Genomic DNA, 17,703 nt, shown 5'->3' on the forward strand with positions numbered 1-17,703 from the left:
GGGCTGAGAGACATCAGAGAAGTGTGACTGGCCCAAGGTCACCCAGCAGCTGCATGTGGAGGAGCAGGGAAGCGAACCAGGTTCCCCAGATTATGAGACTACCACTCCTAACCACTACACCACACTGGTGCTTTTACTGAATTTATTATAATCTTGCATACTGCCTTGTTATACTTTTGTGAAAGTGTGGATTATAAACATTTCAATCAAGAAATAAATGAAGTGAACTTCCAGCCCTCCCATCTTCTTTAGCACCATGCTGCAACTGCTGATTTGTCCTGTACTGAGTATGGAGCAGCATAACAGGAAATAGCTGCTGAAAGGCAGACTAAACAGGAAGATTTTTCATTAAATTCTACTGGAAGATGTTCTGGCTTCTCCATTACTGTGGAATAGCCACTTAATATGCCTCTGTCTGCAGTCTTCTAGATGTCTTCAAAGCTGTAAACTGACATGCAGAATAAGTGAGCAACATGTCATACCAGGCAACTCAAAAACTGGTAGAAAAGAGCATGGCTGTCATTCCATATGGAAGGATGCTTTGTAGAGATGCCCCTCATGTTCCTCCTGCAGAAAGTACCAGCTTCAATCCCTGGCATACCCAGTGAAATAATATCACACTAGGAGGCATGTAGAAGAGTTTTGTTTTTGTTTTTAAAACCCCTTGACCTATTTGAGTGGGATGGTTTGATTGGCTGGCAATGTTACACTGAGTGTGTGTGTGTGTGTGTGTGTGTGTGTGTGTGTGTGTGTTTGCATGCAAAATAATTTGAGCGGCTAGTCTAAGATGCTCTGTGAGCACCTATGTACATGGCTGAGAATGCCAGATAGCCTATGGCGAGAAGTATTCATAAATGAACGAGATGTGAGAAGATCAAGAAAACAGAAGGCACAATAGATAAATGGGGGTATCAGCGAAATTCATCCCTAGGCTTGTTTGTCCTTTGGAAAGTCATTTGTGATGGTGGTGGCTGTCTTAATATCCTATGGCAGTGAGTTCCATAGGGTAATTATTATGCACCATATGAGTAACTGTTTCTTTTTTCTTTTAGATGACACTCCAGAAACCTGCATCTATTCCAACTGGTCCCCATGGTCAGCCTGTAGCTCTTCCACGTGTGAAAAGGGCAAGCGGATGAGGCAGAGGATGCTCAAAGCTCAGCTTGACCTCAGTGTACCTTGCCCAGAAACGCAGGACTTTCAGCCATGCATGGGCCCAGGTTGCAGTGATGAAGGTAGGAAAGAGAAGAAGGGGGGGTTGAGATAAAGGTATGCTTCTCTTCCCACCCACCCCACATCCAGGTGAGACTTAGAAAAGAAATGGCAATTGTATTCTATATTTTAGATGGCTCCACATGTATGATGTCCGAGTGGATAACGTGGTCCCCCTGCAGCGTCTCTTGTGGCATGGGAATGCGGTCGAGAGAAAGATATGTGAAGCAGTTCCCCGACGATGGCTCTATATGCAAAGTACCCACAGAAGAGACCGAGAAGTGCATTGTGAATGAGGAGTGCTGTAAGTATTTGATTTAGCCTACCTCGCTGAATCAGCATAAGAGCTGCCTGTGATCCCTCTATTAAACGAGTGCCAGTAGACTGATCTTCTTTCTGCCTATTGTTATCAATAGCTCCTAGTACCTGCCTGGTGACGGAATGGGGGGAGTGGGATGAATGCAGTGCCAGCTGTGGGATGGGAATGAAGAAACGGCACCGGATGATCAAGATGACCCCAGCAGACGGATCCATGTGCAAGGCAGAAACCACGGAAGCCGAGAAATGCATGATGCCCGAATGCCGTAAGTATCTGAGATTCACCCAGTCACTGTGTGGGAAAGCGACATGTCTCCCCGCCTTGAGATGTGGCTCAACCACAGCTTGTTATACTCAGAGACAAGCAAATTTGCAGGTGGAAGAAAGAATGCACCCTCACTGGGCAGGCAACTGAGCTGATGCTTCTCGCGTAGCCATGTTGCATAGGGCATGTGGCCTAAAGTTAGGGAAGGATGAACTGGCCTGTTTGGGGTACGTGCCCCTTTGACATATTTTTACCCATAATTCTATCCCATTTCCACATTAATCTTCAATATGAAAAGATCATCTCAAACTACATATTAAAAATTATGAAAACAATTCTCTTAAAACGTATGTATTTAAATTGTGACACACACCCCATCTTCAAATTATGTATTAAATGCATACTGTGTCACAATATTCAGAGAGGTTCAAACTCAGCAGATGGCTAACATCTGCCCTGCGTGTTAGTCCAGGTCCTTTTGCAAAGACTTTAGCATCCCAAGCGGCCTTGGCACTGGGGATGTGCTTTCTCTCTTCTCTAAAGTCTAAACTACTTTAAATAGCTATTGCAACATCCTACAAAATTCCTTTGTCTTTTGATGATTAATCCCATTTGTTTGGCAGCTTTAAAGCTTCAAATGCAAAACCTGCCATTATTGACTTTGTCTCTCTTTTCTTGGGCTGCACAAAAGAGCACTTGTTTCAGATGGAAAGTTGTGTGATTCATTTCAGCAAAGCCACCTTTAATAGTATTAGCAGGGAGGTTGCATGTGATTATAGAGTGCACTTAAGTAAAATATACCACTTTAACTCAGATTTGAAGTCAAGTCTGTAACATGACGTATGCTGGATATTCTTAATCTAGGCATTCTTTTTCTACATCACTATCTTCAGATAATTTCCTTGGCCAGGAAGATTATGGGCTGTGGTTTGAATGCTTCAGCTGGAGCCAGCAACCCCAGGGTGTTTGACCCACAGTGCCACCTGCTAAACCTGAAATGGTGCAACCGACTCCACTACCCCATTCTGCTGCATTTTTATACCTGCCCTCTAATCCTAGACTAGGGCAGGGCAGATGGAAGGGTCAAAGACCTTTATAATGAAGAAGTCAGGCCCAGGGCTGAAATATGGAGGGAGCCAGAGAAATGAGGGCAAGGGGAACTGGCCAGAAGGATGAGACTGATAGGCAAAAATAACCCCCAGAATCCCCTGAAACAGATAAAGAATAGGCTGAACAGATGAGGAGGTTCACACGAGCAGGATCTGCAGGGGTAAGATTTGAAATAGCCTTCCAGATCTCTATTTTGGAAAACCATTTGCTTCTTATTTCTTCTGCAGCCAAAATGATTCACCTTGTAGAATCAATATTCATCTCAGTTATGTTCATCTGACCATGGTATGGAAAAAAAACCCCATCAGCTGTACATCTATAGGACTGCTCCTGCCTGTTTTATAGGTTTTGGCTGGCTCTCGTGCATATATTAATGGGAGCATAAATCAGTTCACTAGATACAAAATTGCATTTCCCCATGTATGGACCATTTCATACAACATTGGCCTGAAGACTCAAGTCGAAAGGAGAGCTCCATGCAGAATAAGCATGCATTAAACATATGCTGCAGAATATAGCCTTCAAATTCTTATTCTGAAGTATGTACAGGCACATGCTAATACATAATGTACAAAATGGCTCTGAGGCTAACATTAATTAGTATCTCTCAAGCCTCTCCTGTCACTGTGATTTATGTACGCAGTCCAGTGAACCTTTGCATGTTATGAAATCACCCATAAATCAGTCTAATGTGAGGTCTCAATGGATTGACTTCAAGTCTTGTAAAAGAATAAACAGCACCATTGGGTGGCTAGAAGACTAGCCATCTCCAGGCTATAAAAATCATCAGGGAGTGCAAGCAGCTGTGTGCCACCCGCATCATGCCAGTCACCCTTGTTTACTGTTTCTACACATCATGAAACCAGCCCTAGGAAACCATAGTGATGTGAACTGATGCTGACCTGACTTTACGAGGTGTGAAAATATCCATTGTCTCAGGCTCCATTCCCTGCCTAGCCAGTGTCACTTTAACTCTGGACTTTGTTCTCCTCAGTTAACTCTCTTGACTGAATTATTCCTGGATCCCCCACCCCCCATTCTCTTGGTACATTTTCTCATTGGCACATGTAACAATTTCCTTCAAGAAAGCCTAACAATATCACATTCTAGTGTGGGTGAATGAATTCATTTGACCTGACTTTAGAAAAATAATCATTTCAGGTTTCATGAAATACATTCAAAATCACAACAAAGAGCCATAGATGCATCTTCATTGATACAACACTATTAGCATCTGGAGGCACCAAACTATCCAAAATGATTTTTTAAAAGCTTGGGGGGGGGACACTAATCTTGGGGCCCCTAAATCAATGTATAAGTATCTACAAAGGTATCTTGCTTCATCTCCTCCTTACTGAAGCTGCATTGTAAACATACCATGCTGTGCCAGTTTGCACACCATAGTCATTCAGCCACTGGATGTAAATGTGTCCAGAGTTTTCCAGTGCTGTATGATCTCTAACCTCTTTGGTGGAAGCCACTGGGGCTTACAATGATACTTGAACTGTAGCTTTCTCTGATTCCTTACACTGGTGATGTACTCATTGCTCAAAGCTATGTTAAAGTAAACTCGTTTTCTCGGGGCACATGTAGAGTTCGTGTTGAACTGAGCTTCTTGGCAAAAGCAGCTGCCATTTAAATTGGAGAAATAGCAAAGGGGAGATGGGTTAACTCTGTCCCCTCACAGCCCTGAGCCAATTCAGGGTGAGGACAGACTGCTCCCAAGATGGAAAAAAGAGAGACTGGGGGAGCTGGTTGCAATTTCTCATTTGCCCCACAAATGAGAAAGATGGGGTGATGGGGTCACTGGTGTTTGCACCCTGGTAGTCAATATGGATTTGAGCCAGCAAGGGTCCTCCTCCATTGCAAGATCCTCCCACAGTACCAATCCTGTCTCTACCAAGTGGCCCTTTCCTCCAGCTTTTCCCAAATGGCTGGACAACACTTTGAAATTAAACTCTGGCTGTGAGCTAGTCAATCTTTCTCCCTTGCATTAGATACCATTCCCTGTATGCTGTCTCCTTGGTCTGAATGGAGTGACTGCAGCGTAACATGTGGGAAGGGGATGAGGACGCGACAGAGAATGCTGAAATCTGCAGCAGAGCTTGGAGACTGCAATGAGGAGCTGGAGCAAGTTGAAAAGTGCATGCTGCCCGAGTGCCGTAAGTACCGATGTCTGGAGTCTGAAGGCCAGTTTGCCGTTTCCCTTCCCCTTCTTTCCTATTCAGCATGCTGCTTGGCCAGAAATGTGGTCATTCTGCTTGCTTTGACAACCTGATCACAGCTTTGAGTCAAGAGCGGTGATGCACAGCTACACAGGCATTGCCAAAGCACCATTTCCACACAAGCTGTCAGGGCAGGGTCATCAACAAGCAGACTGACATGGGCAAGGAAGTGGGAACAAGGAAATCTGGGACAAAGATGTAAGTCAGGCCCAAAGGACAAATGAGAAGGCGGAAATCAAGGAGCAAGGCAGAAATCAGTACCAAATAACAAGAGCTGGAGAGCTGAAGAACAGGGTGGTCTTTACCAAGGGGTGCAAGGGGTGTGGTGCACCCGGGCGCTGAATTCGGGGGGGGGGCGCCAAATCTATACCCACTGTACACCAGTCCCTCTTGATTTGCAGCAGTGAAAAGCAATAGAGCAGAAATCCCCACCCCCCTCCTCCATTGCTCTGTTACTCTGTAGCATCATATATTCCCGACGAGTCAGGAAACAAAAGCAGGTTTTTTTGCTGCATTGTTGTTACAGGTGAGTGATTCCCCCTTCCCAAAAAAGCTCAACAACCTTGAGTTCGCCCCCCCCCCTAAAAAAAGGTCAACAAAGAACTTTGGGGGTGCTGGGCAGATCTTCGCACCCTGGCGGCTCACATGCTAAAGACTGCCCTGCTCAAGAAGATCTTGTTGCTTGAATAAGGCTTGGCTGAGTGGGCAGAGTCAGTCCAAGGCTTGAAGATACTTTGCTTATAAGCTGTCACTTTAGAAGCTGTCACCACACAGGGCACAGATATCAGCAGCTCCTGACACAAGGGTAGAATGTCTAATTCTATTGCAGAGATCATAGAGAATGATTTCTTCTGTGTCAGTGTTGGAGAGCCTATTAAAGGCCTTCCTTGCGGCTGAAAAGTGTTTGCAATGGTGATGCAGAACTACTGCTAGTTCTATCACACACCTGATGCCTGCAGAAAGCAGGCTTCGGTTCTGCTGCCCACGTGCTGATCAACAGTAGAAACGAAGCTTTCTGGATCAGCTGCACCTGGTGTTTTGACATCCCAAATTCAAGGCTTCAAAAGTGCCCAAGCCCCTGACTCGTTCTGATGTCAGATGGTTGACAGGTGGGCAGCCCCACCCCCTGTCAGATTTGGCCCATGGAGCCAAAAAGATTCCCCACCCTGAACTCGAGACTTCCCAAAAGATAGCTCATACTTTTAACTGCTAGATCATCCCAGCTTTCAAATGGTGATGACTGCAGGATCTTTCTGTTTCGGCTCCCCAACCTTTGCTTCCACTTCTGGTCTCCTAACTCTGCCCACCCACAAGAGTGTTCCATTATAGAGCCAAGTGCTACTTAAATTCTTTGAAAAGATTTCACCCTTCCAAAGATTCAGGTTATTCTCACTAGGCATCCAAGTAGCCTGCATGCTGGGGCTCTGAGGAGAAGAGGTGCCACTGGATTCTGCCATGGGAGGCATGAATGAGTTCCTCTTCAAGGTAATGGGTTGGTTCATTATAGTGAGAAGTAGAGAGAAAGAGTGTAGGGGGAAGAATAGCAGTGCCCTGTTGGGAATCCCTGTGATTCTCAGGCATCTCTGTGTCTGTGAAAGGAACAGGATGTGACTGTTGTCTGCAGTGGTGCAAAAACAGCCTCTGGGCCTGTGTGCTCTAAAGACGAGCATTTCACCGCTTCCATATTCATTTCTGCCTGGCCAATGAAAGGCCGCCACAGATGGAGAGTAAGTCCCCAGTGGAGTAATTTGAGCTTATTCTCAAAACATAATTATAAGAAGATGATCTAGGTTCTGTGTTGCTGTAAAACAGCCTTCCCCAAGTTGGTGCTCCTAAGCTAGCATGACCAGGGATGATGGGAGTTGTAGTCCACTGGGATCTGTAGGACACCAGTGTGCAGAGAGCTGCTATAAAATTTGCTCTGAGACCATCAGGGAATTTTGGTGCCACTATCAGAGCATATTGACATTGTTCCTTAACTTCATTTGTTTGCGTAGCTTGATGCTCATGGCAGCCTTTCTTGTTCTGTCTGTGTAGCCATTGACTGTGAGTTAACAGAGTGGTCTCAGTGGTCAGAATGCAACAAATCTTGTGGAAAAGGTCATATGATCAGGACAAGGATGATCAAAATGGAACCCCAGTTTGGAGGAGCTTCGTGCCCAGAAACTGTACAGCGTAAAAAATGCCGGATAAGGAAATGCTTGAGAAATCCCAATATTGAGAAACGGCGGTGGAAAGAGCCTCGTGAAAAAAGGAGAAGTGAGCAGGCAAAAGAAGATGCAGATGGCGAGCAATTTCCAGGTACGTGTTGTAGACGTTGCTTGGAGCTGTTGTGCCACCAAAAACTGGTTAAAAGAGGAGCAAACAGGCGCACAACCCTAGACTACAATGCTAGCTTGTTTATTTATTCCTGAGTCATTTATAGATTCTGAACTGGTCCCCAGAGATCACAGGAATGATTAACACACAACCCCCCCAAAAAAAAATTATAAAGAAAATACAACATGATTTAAACCAATTTCAGAATAAACACAAAACAGAATAAAACACATACTAAGCTCAGAAAGATCCATTAATTTTTCAAGTCATGTCAAACTTAGGACCGTTAGTTTTGAAGGGTCTACTCTGAATAAAACTTAGCTGGCTACAAGCACCTTTTCCGAAATGTAGAATGGGAGCACATTCCATAGCCTCAATCCTCTGCTTCTGTTTGTCATTTGTCCTATCTATTTAATAGAAGGGGCCCAGTTAATGTACTAGGTAGGGCTACTGCAGTCCCTTGTGCATTTGTAAGAGCAGCCTATTTACATGGGCAACACCTGCCACTCAGAAGATCCATTGTGTGGATGTGGCAGTTGAGATAGACTCATGAGCCACAGATATTCACGAGGAATTTCTAAAAGTATAAACTATTTCTCAAGGTAGCATGCCAAATGACCTGTGGAATTATTTATATATCTAACCATGATATTTTAAAAGCCTGAAGTTAAGAACAGAAATCAAAACAAGTGTACAGAAGAGAGAATTTTCACACAAAGTATTGACCTTCATGCTTTTATTTTATTTTAATTTTAGGTTGTAAGATGAAACCATGGACTGCTTGGTCAGAATGTACCAAACTGTGTGGGGGTGGAATCCAGGAAAGGTTCATGACAGTCAAGAAGAGATTCAAAAGCACTCAGTTTACTAGTTGCAAAGACAAGAAGGAATTAAGAGCCTGCAATGTTCATCCATGTTAGCCAAACCTGAGTCTTTCAAATAATGCACTCTGAGCTAAATGTAAAATCAACCTTGATTTGATTTTTTTTTAAAGAAGATATAAATTGTGTATATTAGTTTTCATTTTTGCAGTGTGGTTTGCTTATTAGTCTTGCTGGTGCAAGAGATATATTTTATAAATATTTCCTCACAAATGTATGCTGAGAGTGGCTCCTTGATGCTCCAGCTAGCCCTTAATGCATAAAAATAGTGAAGTCATTGTGAATTCCTAATAACTTTGAAATTATAGACATCTCTGTGTGGACATACCATAATCATAGAAATATTACCTGTAAATACACAGGATGCATGCATAAATTACATTGCAAACATAAATACCTATTTGGATCCAGTTTCAAAATACTCAAAGCAGTGCCTCTGTGATTACACAACTGTGCCAAGGAATTTCTTCAATAATGCTGGTTCAATAATACTTCAGGTGCATAGTTATCTTTTTAAATTTGTATTTATAGCAATCCTATGAGACATTTCTTTTTCCTTCGGTAGGGACCGCTACAAAATAAAGCATATTTTCTTCCTTCCCACTTTCAGAAGGGAAAGCAAATTTAAACTGTTCACATGCGAATAGAACAAATGGTAACACTTTCTGTCTGAAGGCCACAAATTAACTGTTGGGCTGCTTCTAAGTAAGAACACTATTCACATTTGCCATGTCAGATGTTACGTCAGGACATCCTGTGACCACCAGACAGGAACCTGTGACTGCCAGAAGTTGTGGGACTACAGCTTTGATCATCCCTCAAGCTTTGGCCATTCTGGCTAGGGGTTGATGGGAATCATCTGAAATGCCGCAAGTGCTAAGTGGTAAGATACAGGGAAGCAGGCACTCAATTGCATCAGGGATGAGGAACCTGCGGCACTCCAGATGTTGCTGCATTGCATCAGTCCCAGCCAGCCTCGCTCATCTCTGATTTGCAGATTACCCTTGCCTGGGGATCAGAACCAAACAGATCTCGGTGGTTTCGGGAGAAGCCATTGCCTTCTAAGAGTTGGGCTACCATAAATATAAAAGGTGTTGTTTAGATGCCTCAGAGGTGAAGATCCTTAGCATCAGAGCTTCAAACCTTGCTCTACCAAGTAATTCCAAGAAGGAAGAAGGGGAAGAAGCTTCTCCGCATCACTCCCAAAGCTGCTTTTGCTGGTTTCAGTCACAAAGCTTCCATTTTTCTCTCTCCATCACCTGGCAGAGGTATTGTTACCCTGATGTAATTGTCACAGGCAGCATATATGTTTGTTTCTCCTCGTTCTCTTACTAGCTTTCCAGTAATGGCTGCCATATTTCTGGCATATATTTTCAGAAAAAAGTAACTGTTGTGAGAGACAGTTTTGGTGGTGCTGGTATTATATATTAGTATAAAAACAAAAAGTACAGCTCCAATAGGAAGTTGTACAGTGGAGTAAGGACCATTGAAAGGGGGCTGGGGTCAGTAAGTGGGTCCTTAGGGACACCCATGGATGAAGCAGAAAGCTCCTGCATTTCTGTCTAAAATGTGGGACTGCATTACAGACACAACTATGGCATACTGTAACAGGCAAGGCAAATGCCTTGAATTAATCATTCACCATCTCTCTCATAAAACCCAATATTGGCTGATGTGTGCCATGTAGCTGCAACCTGGGCCCGAAGGATAGGGATTCAGTTACCTGCCTCTAATATAGCCAGTATAATTGTGGAGAACACAACTTGTGTTCAGTGTGCAAAAATCCAAACTAGAAAAAAATGCTGAAAATGCCAGCCGTTCTCTACATACCTTTACAGAAATACCTTGTATGTTCATGTGTTTCTACTTTCAATTGCCACAGCTTCAGAAATTTCGATACAACAATGAAGAAGGCAACAAAAAACTCTAGAGGTTATATAAATAATTTTAAGGAGCAAGCTCAAGTCTACCACAATAATGAACAAGTGCATGGATTATTAGTAACATTTTGATGTACTGGGCAAATGACTCCCAGTATTAACGAAGTCTGTATGCATCTTGTGTGCAGAGGAATGTGGGATTAGTGTGGGAGAGGGCAGAAGCATGCATGCAATGTCATTTTGCCAGAGTGGCTCATCTGGTCATGAGGCTGTAAACATTTCCGAAGGATAAGGCATCAGTGAATTTCCCTGGAATGTCAAGAGGTGTAGAGAAAGATTCAGGTAATATATTAGAGTGTTCTGTAAATCATCAGCAGTTAAAAACCACAGTATAAAAATTATATATATCTTTCTGCATTCTCTTCAGTTCTCTATGCCAAACGTAATCCTGTACAAGGACTGAGTCCAAAAGGGACTGAGTCAAATTAGAGAGTCCCCAAAACTATAATGATATTGTTGCAAGCAATGGTCTCAGAATGAAATAACGTGCAGGGTGATGCCACCAGCCTTCTAGAGGTAAGGGACCTCCAACTATTGCAGAAAAGGAATGAATTCTGCACACAGCTCCAAAATTCCACAAGGTTTTCATTTCCAATTTGTCATGTAGCTGCTGACATTAATCATCTTGTACCCCTTTCAGAGCTGCAGCATTTATAAACAGCAGCACAGTGTGTTGGCACCCTAAGGGGGAAAAACACATTTTATTGTTTTTGACACAGAGAGATTCACCTAAGACTGACCGCTGAGCTCTGGGAAAATGTAAACACCTCTTCCAACATAATATTTGGTGCACTCGGGGTGTCTTTTTGAAAGGGTACCACGGGCTCATTATACATGGAAACTTAAAAGGTCTCATTTGTAACTATTCCAGAAAGGATTTACCTCAGAAGACATGTGTGGTCAGCTAGAAATAACATCACTTTTCTATGTATAATCCAAACATTGTTTCAGAATCAACTACTTTTGACTCATCAGCCAGTCTGCCATTTGGGTGTCTGTGGGGTTGCTAAGCAGAAATCCGAAGAGCTAGGCTCTTAGCTTTTTTACCACAGTCACCATAGCCACTTTGAAAGAGGTCCTTTATTCAAGATAAATATATGTCCTTTTATTGAATGCCTCATCAGAAAAGTTAACATAATCTCAAAAGGTTGGCAGTGTTCTTTTTCTAGAGCTAAAGTGCACCTCGCCTCCCAAATCCTCACTATATTCCTTCTCATAAGCCTTTTCCATCCCTGTCTCTATACTCAAGACCCAGAGACACTCTATCTTCACAGTTAGTTCATTGTGGTTGTGTCTTCTCATGTACCATTTGCACTGAGTAGCCAGTCACTTCCAGTGCAAAGCCACCCAAAGCAATTGAGGGCCAATGGGCAAGGAAGGGAAGAACCAGGGAAAATTCAGGAGGGCCTTCAGCACAGGCGCCGAGCAGAAATGTCTTGAAAGGACAAGCACACTTATGAGTTAATGCACGAGATTAGGCTGATGCTAATTTTTGTGTCTCTGCTTTTCAGATATCTAAGATTCAATTATGTTTTGCTTCAATAAATTATGCATTAACTTCCTCACATTATATACTTATTCAGTCAAAATATGCATGAAATATGTAACCGCTGGAGTATGCCCAGTTGCATTTACTTGCAAAAAAACAAAACACTCTGCATTAAAATGTTTTTGATTCTTCTACGCTGTGCTTGTATTAAATGCTAGTAATTGTCCCAGAAAGAGTGCTGGCTCTACTGAACTCAGTAAGAATTTCCATGAACTTAATGATTTGACTTTCACTGTCCCCAGTACTTGATTGACACAGCAGCAGCTCTGTGTAGTTGCTTGTAATTTCTTTAATATCTAATAGTATTTTGCTTGGTTGGCTGACTTTTCAAAGGATTGTGATTCGAAAGCATGAAAGAGCTTGCAGCTGAAGAAAATTTGGTTGTTCTATCACCTGATAATATAGCTGTCCCAGTCCACATTGACAAATTTCTTCTAATTTGATCCAAATAGTGGTGGGAATCATTACTTTTTGTAATAATGATAATGCTTTTTTTTAAAAAAAAAAAAATGAAAAATGAATGAAACACAGAACGGCCCCAATTCAGCTAATCACTTTTAGTGGAAATTTAATTAGGACTACCTTGTTCCATTGGTTTTAATGGGACTAAGACTGCAATGCTATACACACTTGACCTGGGAGTAAGTCCACTGAAGTCATGAGACTTACTTCTAGGTAGAGATGTGTATGATTGTGCTGTTAATCACACCTAATTTTAGCTTGGTAGAGACTCTTAAGGTTGATTTTTCTATTAAAGAAATGAATTCCAAAGTGACACAGAATGCATAGCATTATTGCAAAGTTACCGTAAACCTTCTAGTAGTGTAATATTTGTTGCAAATCAGCCAACAATAGACCACACTTCTTATCTTGTACAATAATTCATGCCTGTTGCACACTCTGGAACCAAAAGCACAGGTATAGATCTAGGAATTTTATACACCTCACTTACCATTTATTAACATTCTCTGTATTTTATTTTCTTACATAATCTGTAGAAACTTTACAAGCAATGAAACAGAAATGTTAGGGGGCTTATATGTACAATAGGTTTTAATAAAAGCAACTTGGTTTTTAAAAAAAAACAAAAAAGGCCTTTTTGTTTTTATGTTTTCTTTGTTGTTTGTTCTCTCTCTTTTTTATTTTTATTTTCTTTGGTTCACTATGGAATTTCTGAGAAAGCTGTCATGGATATATTTCTTACCAAAGTCTTGTGTAGATGTTTTGTATGTAGTTGTCCGGCTAACACATTATTATTTTGGAATAAAGACATCTTTACTATGAAAACAACATCACTTGTTTGTTTGAGTTTAATGGTACAAGTAGATAAATGTTGTTGGCATCTGTCTGTCTTCAGAAACAATGGACTGTGCCTCCAGGGGTCAAACCACAGCATTAGCAGTACCAAAGTGACCTACCCAGGGTGCAAGCCTGGGCAGTGTGTATGGAGGTCCTGGACTGCCCAGACAACAATAGCCCCCTCTCAGCCTCATTGATGTGGCCCAAAGGAAAGGAAAGGAACACGTTTGGCACCAGCTTGGCTGCACGAAGGAAGCTTACAAGGCACCATCCAACCTTCTAAAAGGCTCTGGATCCCCACTCTGGATTTAGCCTTTTATTCTCCTAAAGATATCCCACAGAGCAGTGGGAGTTTTCCTTCTTCTAAATGGGTTACCTTCCCAGGTTTACAAGCTCCATCTGCCCCTTACTTTCCCCTACAGTACGTGCAAAAACCAGCTTCTTGACTGTTGGACCCACTATTGGTCTCATCCACTCAACTGCTGGAGCCTGTCTTCACATGCAGGGGAAGGGGTTTGAGACCTGTTGGCTATCCTCACCTGGTTTAGCAGTCCAGTTGAAGCCATTCCCAGGCACTGGCCACTGTTGCATGCTGACAGCTTCTAGGAGCCACAAGAACAGGCACGTATTCAGGGGCTGATGATCAGAAACTCAGAACAGAGAGGAAGAAACTGTTTTTGAAGGCACGCACAAACATGGGTAAGTCCTGATGTAGAAGGATAAAAAGTTAAAAAGTGCTGATGAAGACACCACGAAAGAATGAGGTGGTTCTAGAAGGCTGCTTTCCAGACACACAAAGAAAAGACCAGCTCTGTATTTAGGACAGTGTGGGAGGTTCCCCCACTCAGGGTGCCAAAATATGGGGGTGCAAAACTCAGAAGATCCATAATGAGAAGATCCATTTGGGGGGGGACCCAATTTTGGCCTCACATAGGGCACCATATAACAAAGATTACCAAAATCCACCCCAGGAAAGAAATTATCTTGGGCTTGTCTAACAAAAAAAGTGGTTCCTGTTTCATTGACTTTCAAAGGAGGGCTTATGGTACTTCTAATATAGCATTCATCAGGTTTTGAAAAGATTGAAACCATAGGGAATAAAGAGCACTTTCTGGTCACCTGAAGATGTCAGTTACTGGGGCCATTCTATTGTCTATGTCAGGAAGTGAGGTTTTGGTGGGGAAACTTACTGTATTTTTCGATCCATAAGACACACTTTTTTCTTCCTAAAAAGTGAGGGGAAATGTCTGTGCGTCTTATGGATCCTCAGGATTTTTGCATTGGGTCACCCCAAATTCACCATCAGATCACATAGCATGTCCATGGCTACAGCCTGCACCCAAAAAATCATACATCCACTGTTTCATTCAGAATATTTTTTCTTGTTTTCCTCCTCTAAAAACTATGTGCGTCTTATGGTCAGGTGTGTCTTATGGCACGAAAAATACGGTACACCTAATTTTGATTTTGGACTGTGCAGCCAAGTCTCTGCTTTTCAGGCCCTACAAAACGGAAATGGCTAGGGAAAAGGTGCTAGGAAACAGTCATCAAACATAGTCATCTCCTGGGCTTAGGAAGAAGTGTGTTTGAATCAGAGGGCAACATTTCTAAAGAGATAAGCTCCAGCAACTCTTTTCTAGAAATAAAGCAGTGGTCCCTGTATGATGCTATTAGGAATAGCTCAGAAAAGAAAGATAAACCCTGTCGGAGTCACATGCAATAGAGAGCGGGGGGGGGGGGAGTTAACTTATGCCAATTTAATTCCCTTGACCTTTGATGAGTGTTCAGATAATGCCACCACATTTCCACTTTAATAACTGCTGAGAGCAAATGTACAGTTTCATTTTTCCTCCTTGGAAGAAGCTGTGTTATTGCAGCCTAAAGACTTCACCAGCAAAATGGACTGCGCTAAAGATCCTTCTAAGAGGTATTCCAGACACCTGTCATTCTTCACTCGGCATGCAAACTCATTTAAGGCCTTTATCGCTAGCCTTCAACATCCAACCTTTACTTCCTGTTGTTTTTTGCAACGTTCTGTGAAACAAAGGCGATTACAGCCCACCTGAATGATATTTAAGCATCCTCTCCTCCTATTTGTAAGAGCCAGAATGGTTTGTACATTAACTGATGCACACCATTAACTGCTCAGTAGGCACAAAGCAAGAGTATTCCTTACACTCTCTTACTGGCACCACAGATCTTGTACTGTTGAATTTGCAGTCTCTCACAGCTCTTGCGAGACTGGCTACTTTGATAATGGAAGACCCAAAGAGTAAACTTCAAAAAGGAAAGGATATCTAGGGAAATGTATATTGCACCCGTTAGCAGAGACACATCAATAATGCAACTGCAGTCCAGAGTGAAAATCCTGATAAAGGTTTACTGAAAAAATCTGAACAAAACAGGAACTGAGAACTAATAGGAAATGAAGTTCTAGACCTAACAGACAAAATAAAGACAGGCAAATCACTGTAGCTGGTTGGCATCTACCTGAGAGTTGTCAAGTAACTCACATGTGAAATGGCTGATTTTCTAACATAAATATGTACTCTTCAGATCAGCCTCCATACCTGAGGACTGGAAAGTAGCCAATGTAGTACCATTTTTTTTAAATGGGATGAAGGGGGGATCCTGGGAAATACAGGTCAGTTGGCTTAACATCTGTCATGGTGAAGCTGGTGTAGTTAAAAATAAAATAAGCAAGCATATAGAAGAACAAGCCTTGCAGAAGCAAAGCCAGTATGGCTTCTCCGAGGGCAGGTGCTGCCTCATACACTTATTAGAGTAGAAAAATATAGATAGAGGTAACACAGCTGACACAGTGTACTTTGGCTTTCAAAAGGTTTTCAGCAAGATACTTGAGTAATTGCAGCATTGCCTCTGGTTGAGTATATGAACCAAAGTGTTCAGCATTAAATTCTAGGATGTTTGATGGAAGGCAGCTGGACAGTTGCCTTACTATACCACAAAGAAGGCTGAACTTCCTTAGCACTGAGTTTGTCTCTATCTTTTAACCACCTTTTGTAGGCCAGAATTGCCTAGGATAACCACAAAGGAAGAAAACAAATCCTCTATATGTATGCCACCTTACAAATATGTGAGGACTGAATACGATTAAGCAGTACAGCGGTGCCTCGCAAGACGAAAAGAATCCGTTCTGTGATTCTCTTCGTCTAGCGGTTTTTTCATCTTGCGAAGCAAGCCCATTGAAGGATTAGCGGATTAGCGCTTTTAGCTGCTTTTAGCGGCTTATCTGCTGATCGGATCAGCTGATAAGCGGCTTAGCGGCTTAGAAAAAAGGGGGAGGGGGGAAACCAGCAGGAATTCGCAAGACATTGTCGTCTTGCGAAGCAAGCCCATAGGAAATTCGTTTTGCGAAGCACCTCCAAAACGGAAAACTCTTTCGTCTAGCGAGTTTTCCGTCTTGCGAGGCATTCGTCTTGCGGGGCACCACTGTATTATCAGTTTGTCTAAATGCAACATCTAGAACAGAAGAAGAGTCCTGCTGCATCAGACTGAAGGCCTGTGTAGTCATGAGAACAAAAGAGGAGCCTGATGGCTCAGGCCAGTGGCCCATCTCCTCCAACATTATGTCCTCACATTGGCCAGCCAAATGCTTATAGGAATCCTGGGGGGCATTCATGCAACAAGCAACCTTCCATTCTCCAGCAACTAGTATCCAAAGGCACATCACCTCCACAAGTGGAGGTAATACATAGCCATAATGACTAGTAGCCATTGAGCATATGTTAACCTGCTTGGAATTTGAGACGCAATACAAAACTTATCCTATCCTACTTCCTTTAGCCCCAGGAGTACAAAGAGGGAGGTTGCTGGAAGTTAAAGCAGTCTTAAGCCTGGCTAGTAATGCAGAGTGTGATTCCTGGCAGGTAACCCCTTTCTACCTGACTATAAGTACAGTTGGCTGTCCAGTTTAATGCTTCAGCTGCTTGTTCCGATATTCTTCTCAAGGTTCTTGTGTTGTATGGTTCTCGTGTTGCTTATTATCTGGCATTTGGGCAAAACTAAGGGCAGTTCATAAGGAGGTGGATAGCTGAGTTGGTTAGAGCGTGGTTGCAGGTTCGATTCCTGTAAGGGACAGCTGCATATTCCTGCATTTATGATTCTGTGAGGTAAATTTCTGAGCCTGGTCATGGGCTTCAGGCTTATGTACTCCCTCCCCTCCCTCTTTATCTGCTTCCTTCAGTGTCGTAAAAGGCAACCACTAGATTACCTAGAAAAACCTCAAATTCAAATACATGGTGGGGCCTCCTAGCTCAATATTTACGTTCTAACTTGGTGGGTGGAATAAATTGGACTCACCATAGATATAATCTCAAATGCTGAATAAATCTGAGGAGGTCCCAAAGTAGCGTCACCAAGGATATTGGTGCAGGGAGGGGGGGCTTGCCACCATCCCACACCTATTCTTCCCAGGACACAGAACAAACCAGGCAAGGGACTCTTGTATCAGATCCTAGCAGCTATGTAATGGTGTAGTCCTGACTTGTAACTTGCTTGTTTTTGTTAATTTGTGTCCTTGGTAAGGTGGAAGAATAGGGGGAAGAACACTGAGCATGCCAGA

At 42.7% G+C, this 17,703-nt stretch overlaps 1 protein-coding gene across 1 annotated transcript in view; it reads left to right on the forward strand.

Annotated features, from left to right (window-relative positions):
* Window positions 1–13,109, forward strand: part of SPON1 (spondin 1) — a 280,598-nt gene extending 267,489 nt beyond the window's left edge. Inside the window, exons 11-16 of the mRNA XM_082214277.1 lie at window positions 1,053–1,235; window positions 1,346–1,516; window positions 1,629–1,796; window positions 4,903–5,067; window positions 7,168–7,431; window positions 8,206–13,109. Of these exons, the coding sequence (XP_082070403.1) occupies window positions 1,053–1,235; window positions 1,346–1,516; window positions 1,629–1,796; window positions 4,903–5,067; window positions 7,168–7,431; window positions 8,206–8,369 (1,115 nt within the window). The 3' untranslated portion in view covers window positions 8,370–13,109. The remainder of the gene's footprint in view (window positions 1–1,052; window positions 1,236–1,345; window positions 1,517–1,628; window positions 1,797–4,902; window positions 5,068–7,167; window positions 7,432–8,205) is intronic.
* The last annotated feature ends 4,594 nt before the right edge of the window (window positions 13,110–17,703 follow it).

This window comes from Podarcis vaucheri, assembly GCF_965113315.1.
Source record: "Podarcis vaucheri genome assembly, chromosome: 1".
Lineage (NCBI taxonomy): Eukaryota > Metazoa > Chordata > Lepidosauria > Squamata > Lacertidae > Podarcis > Podarcis vaucheri.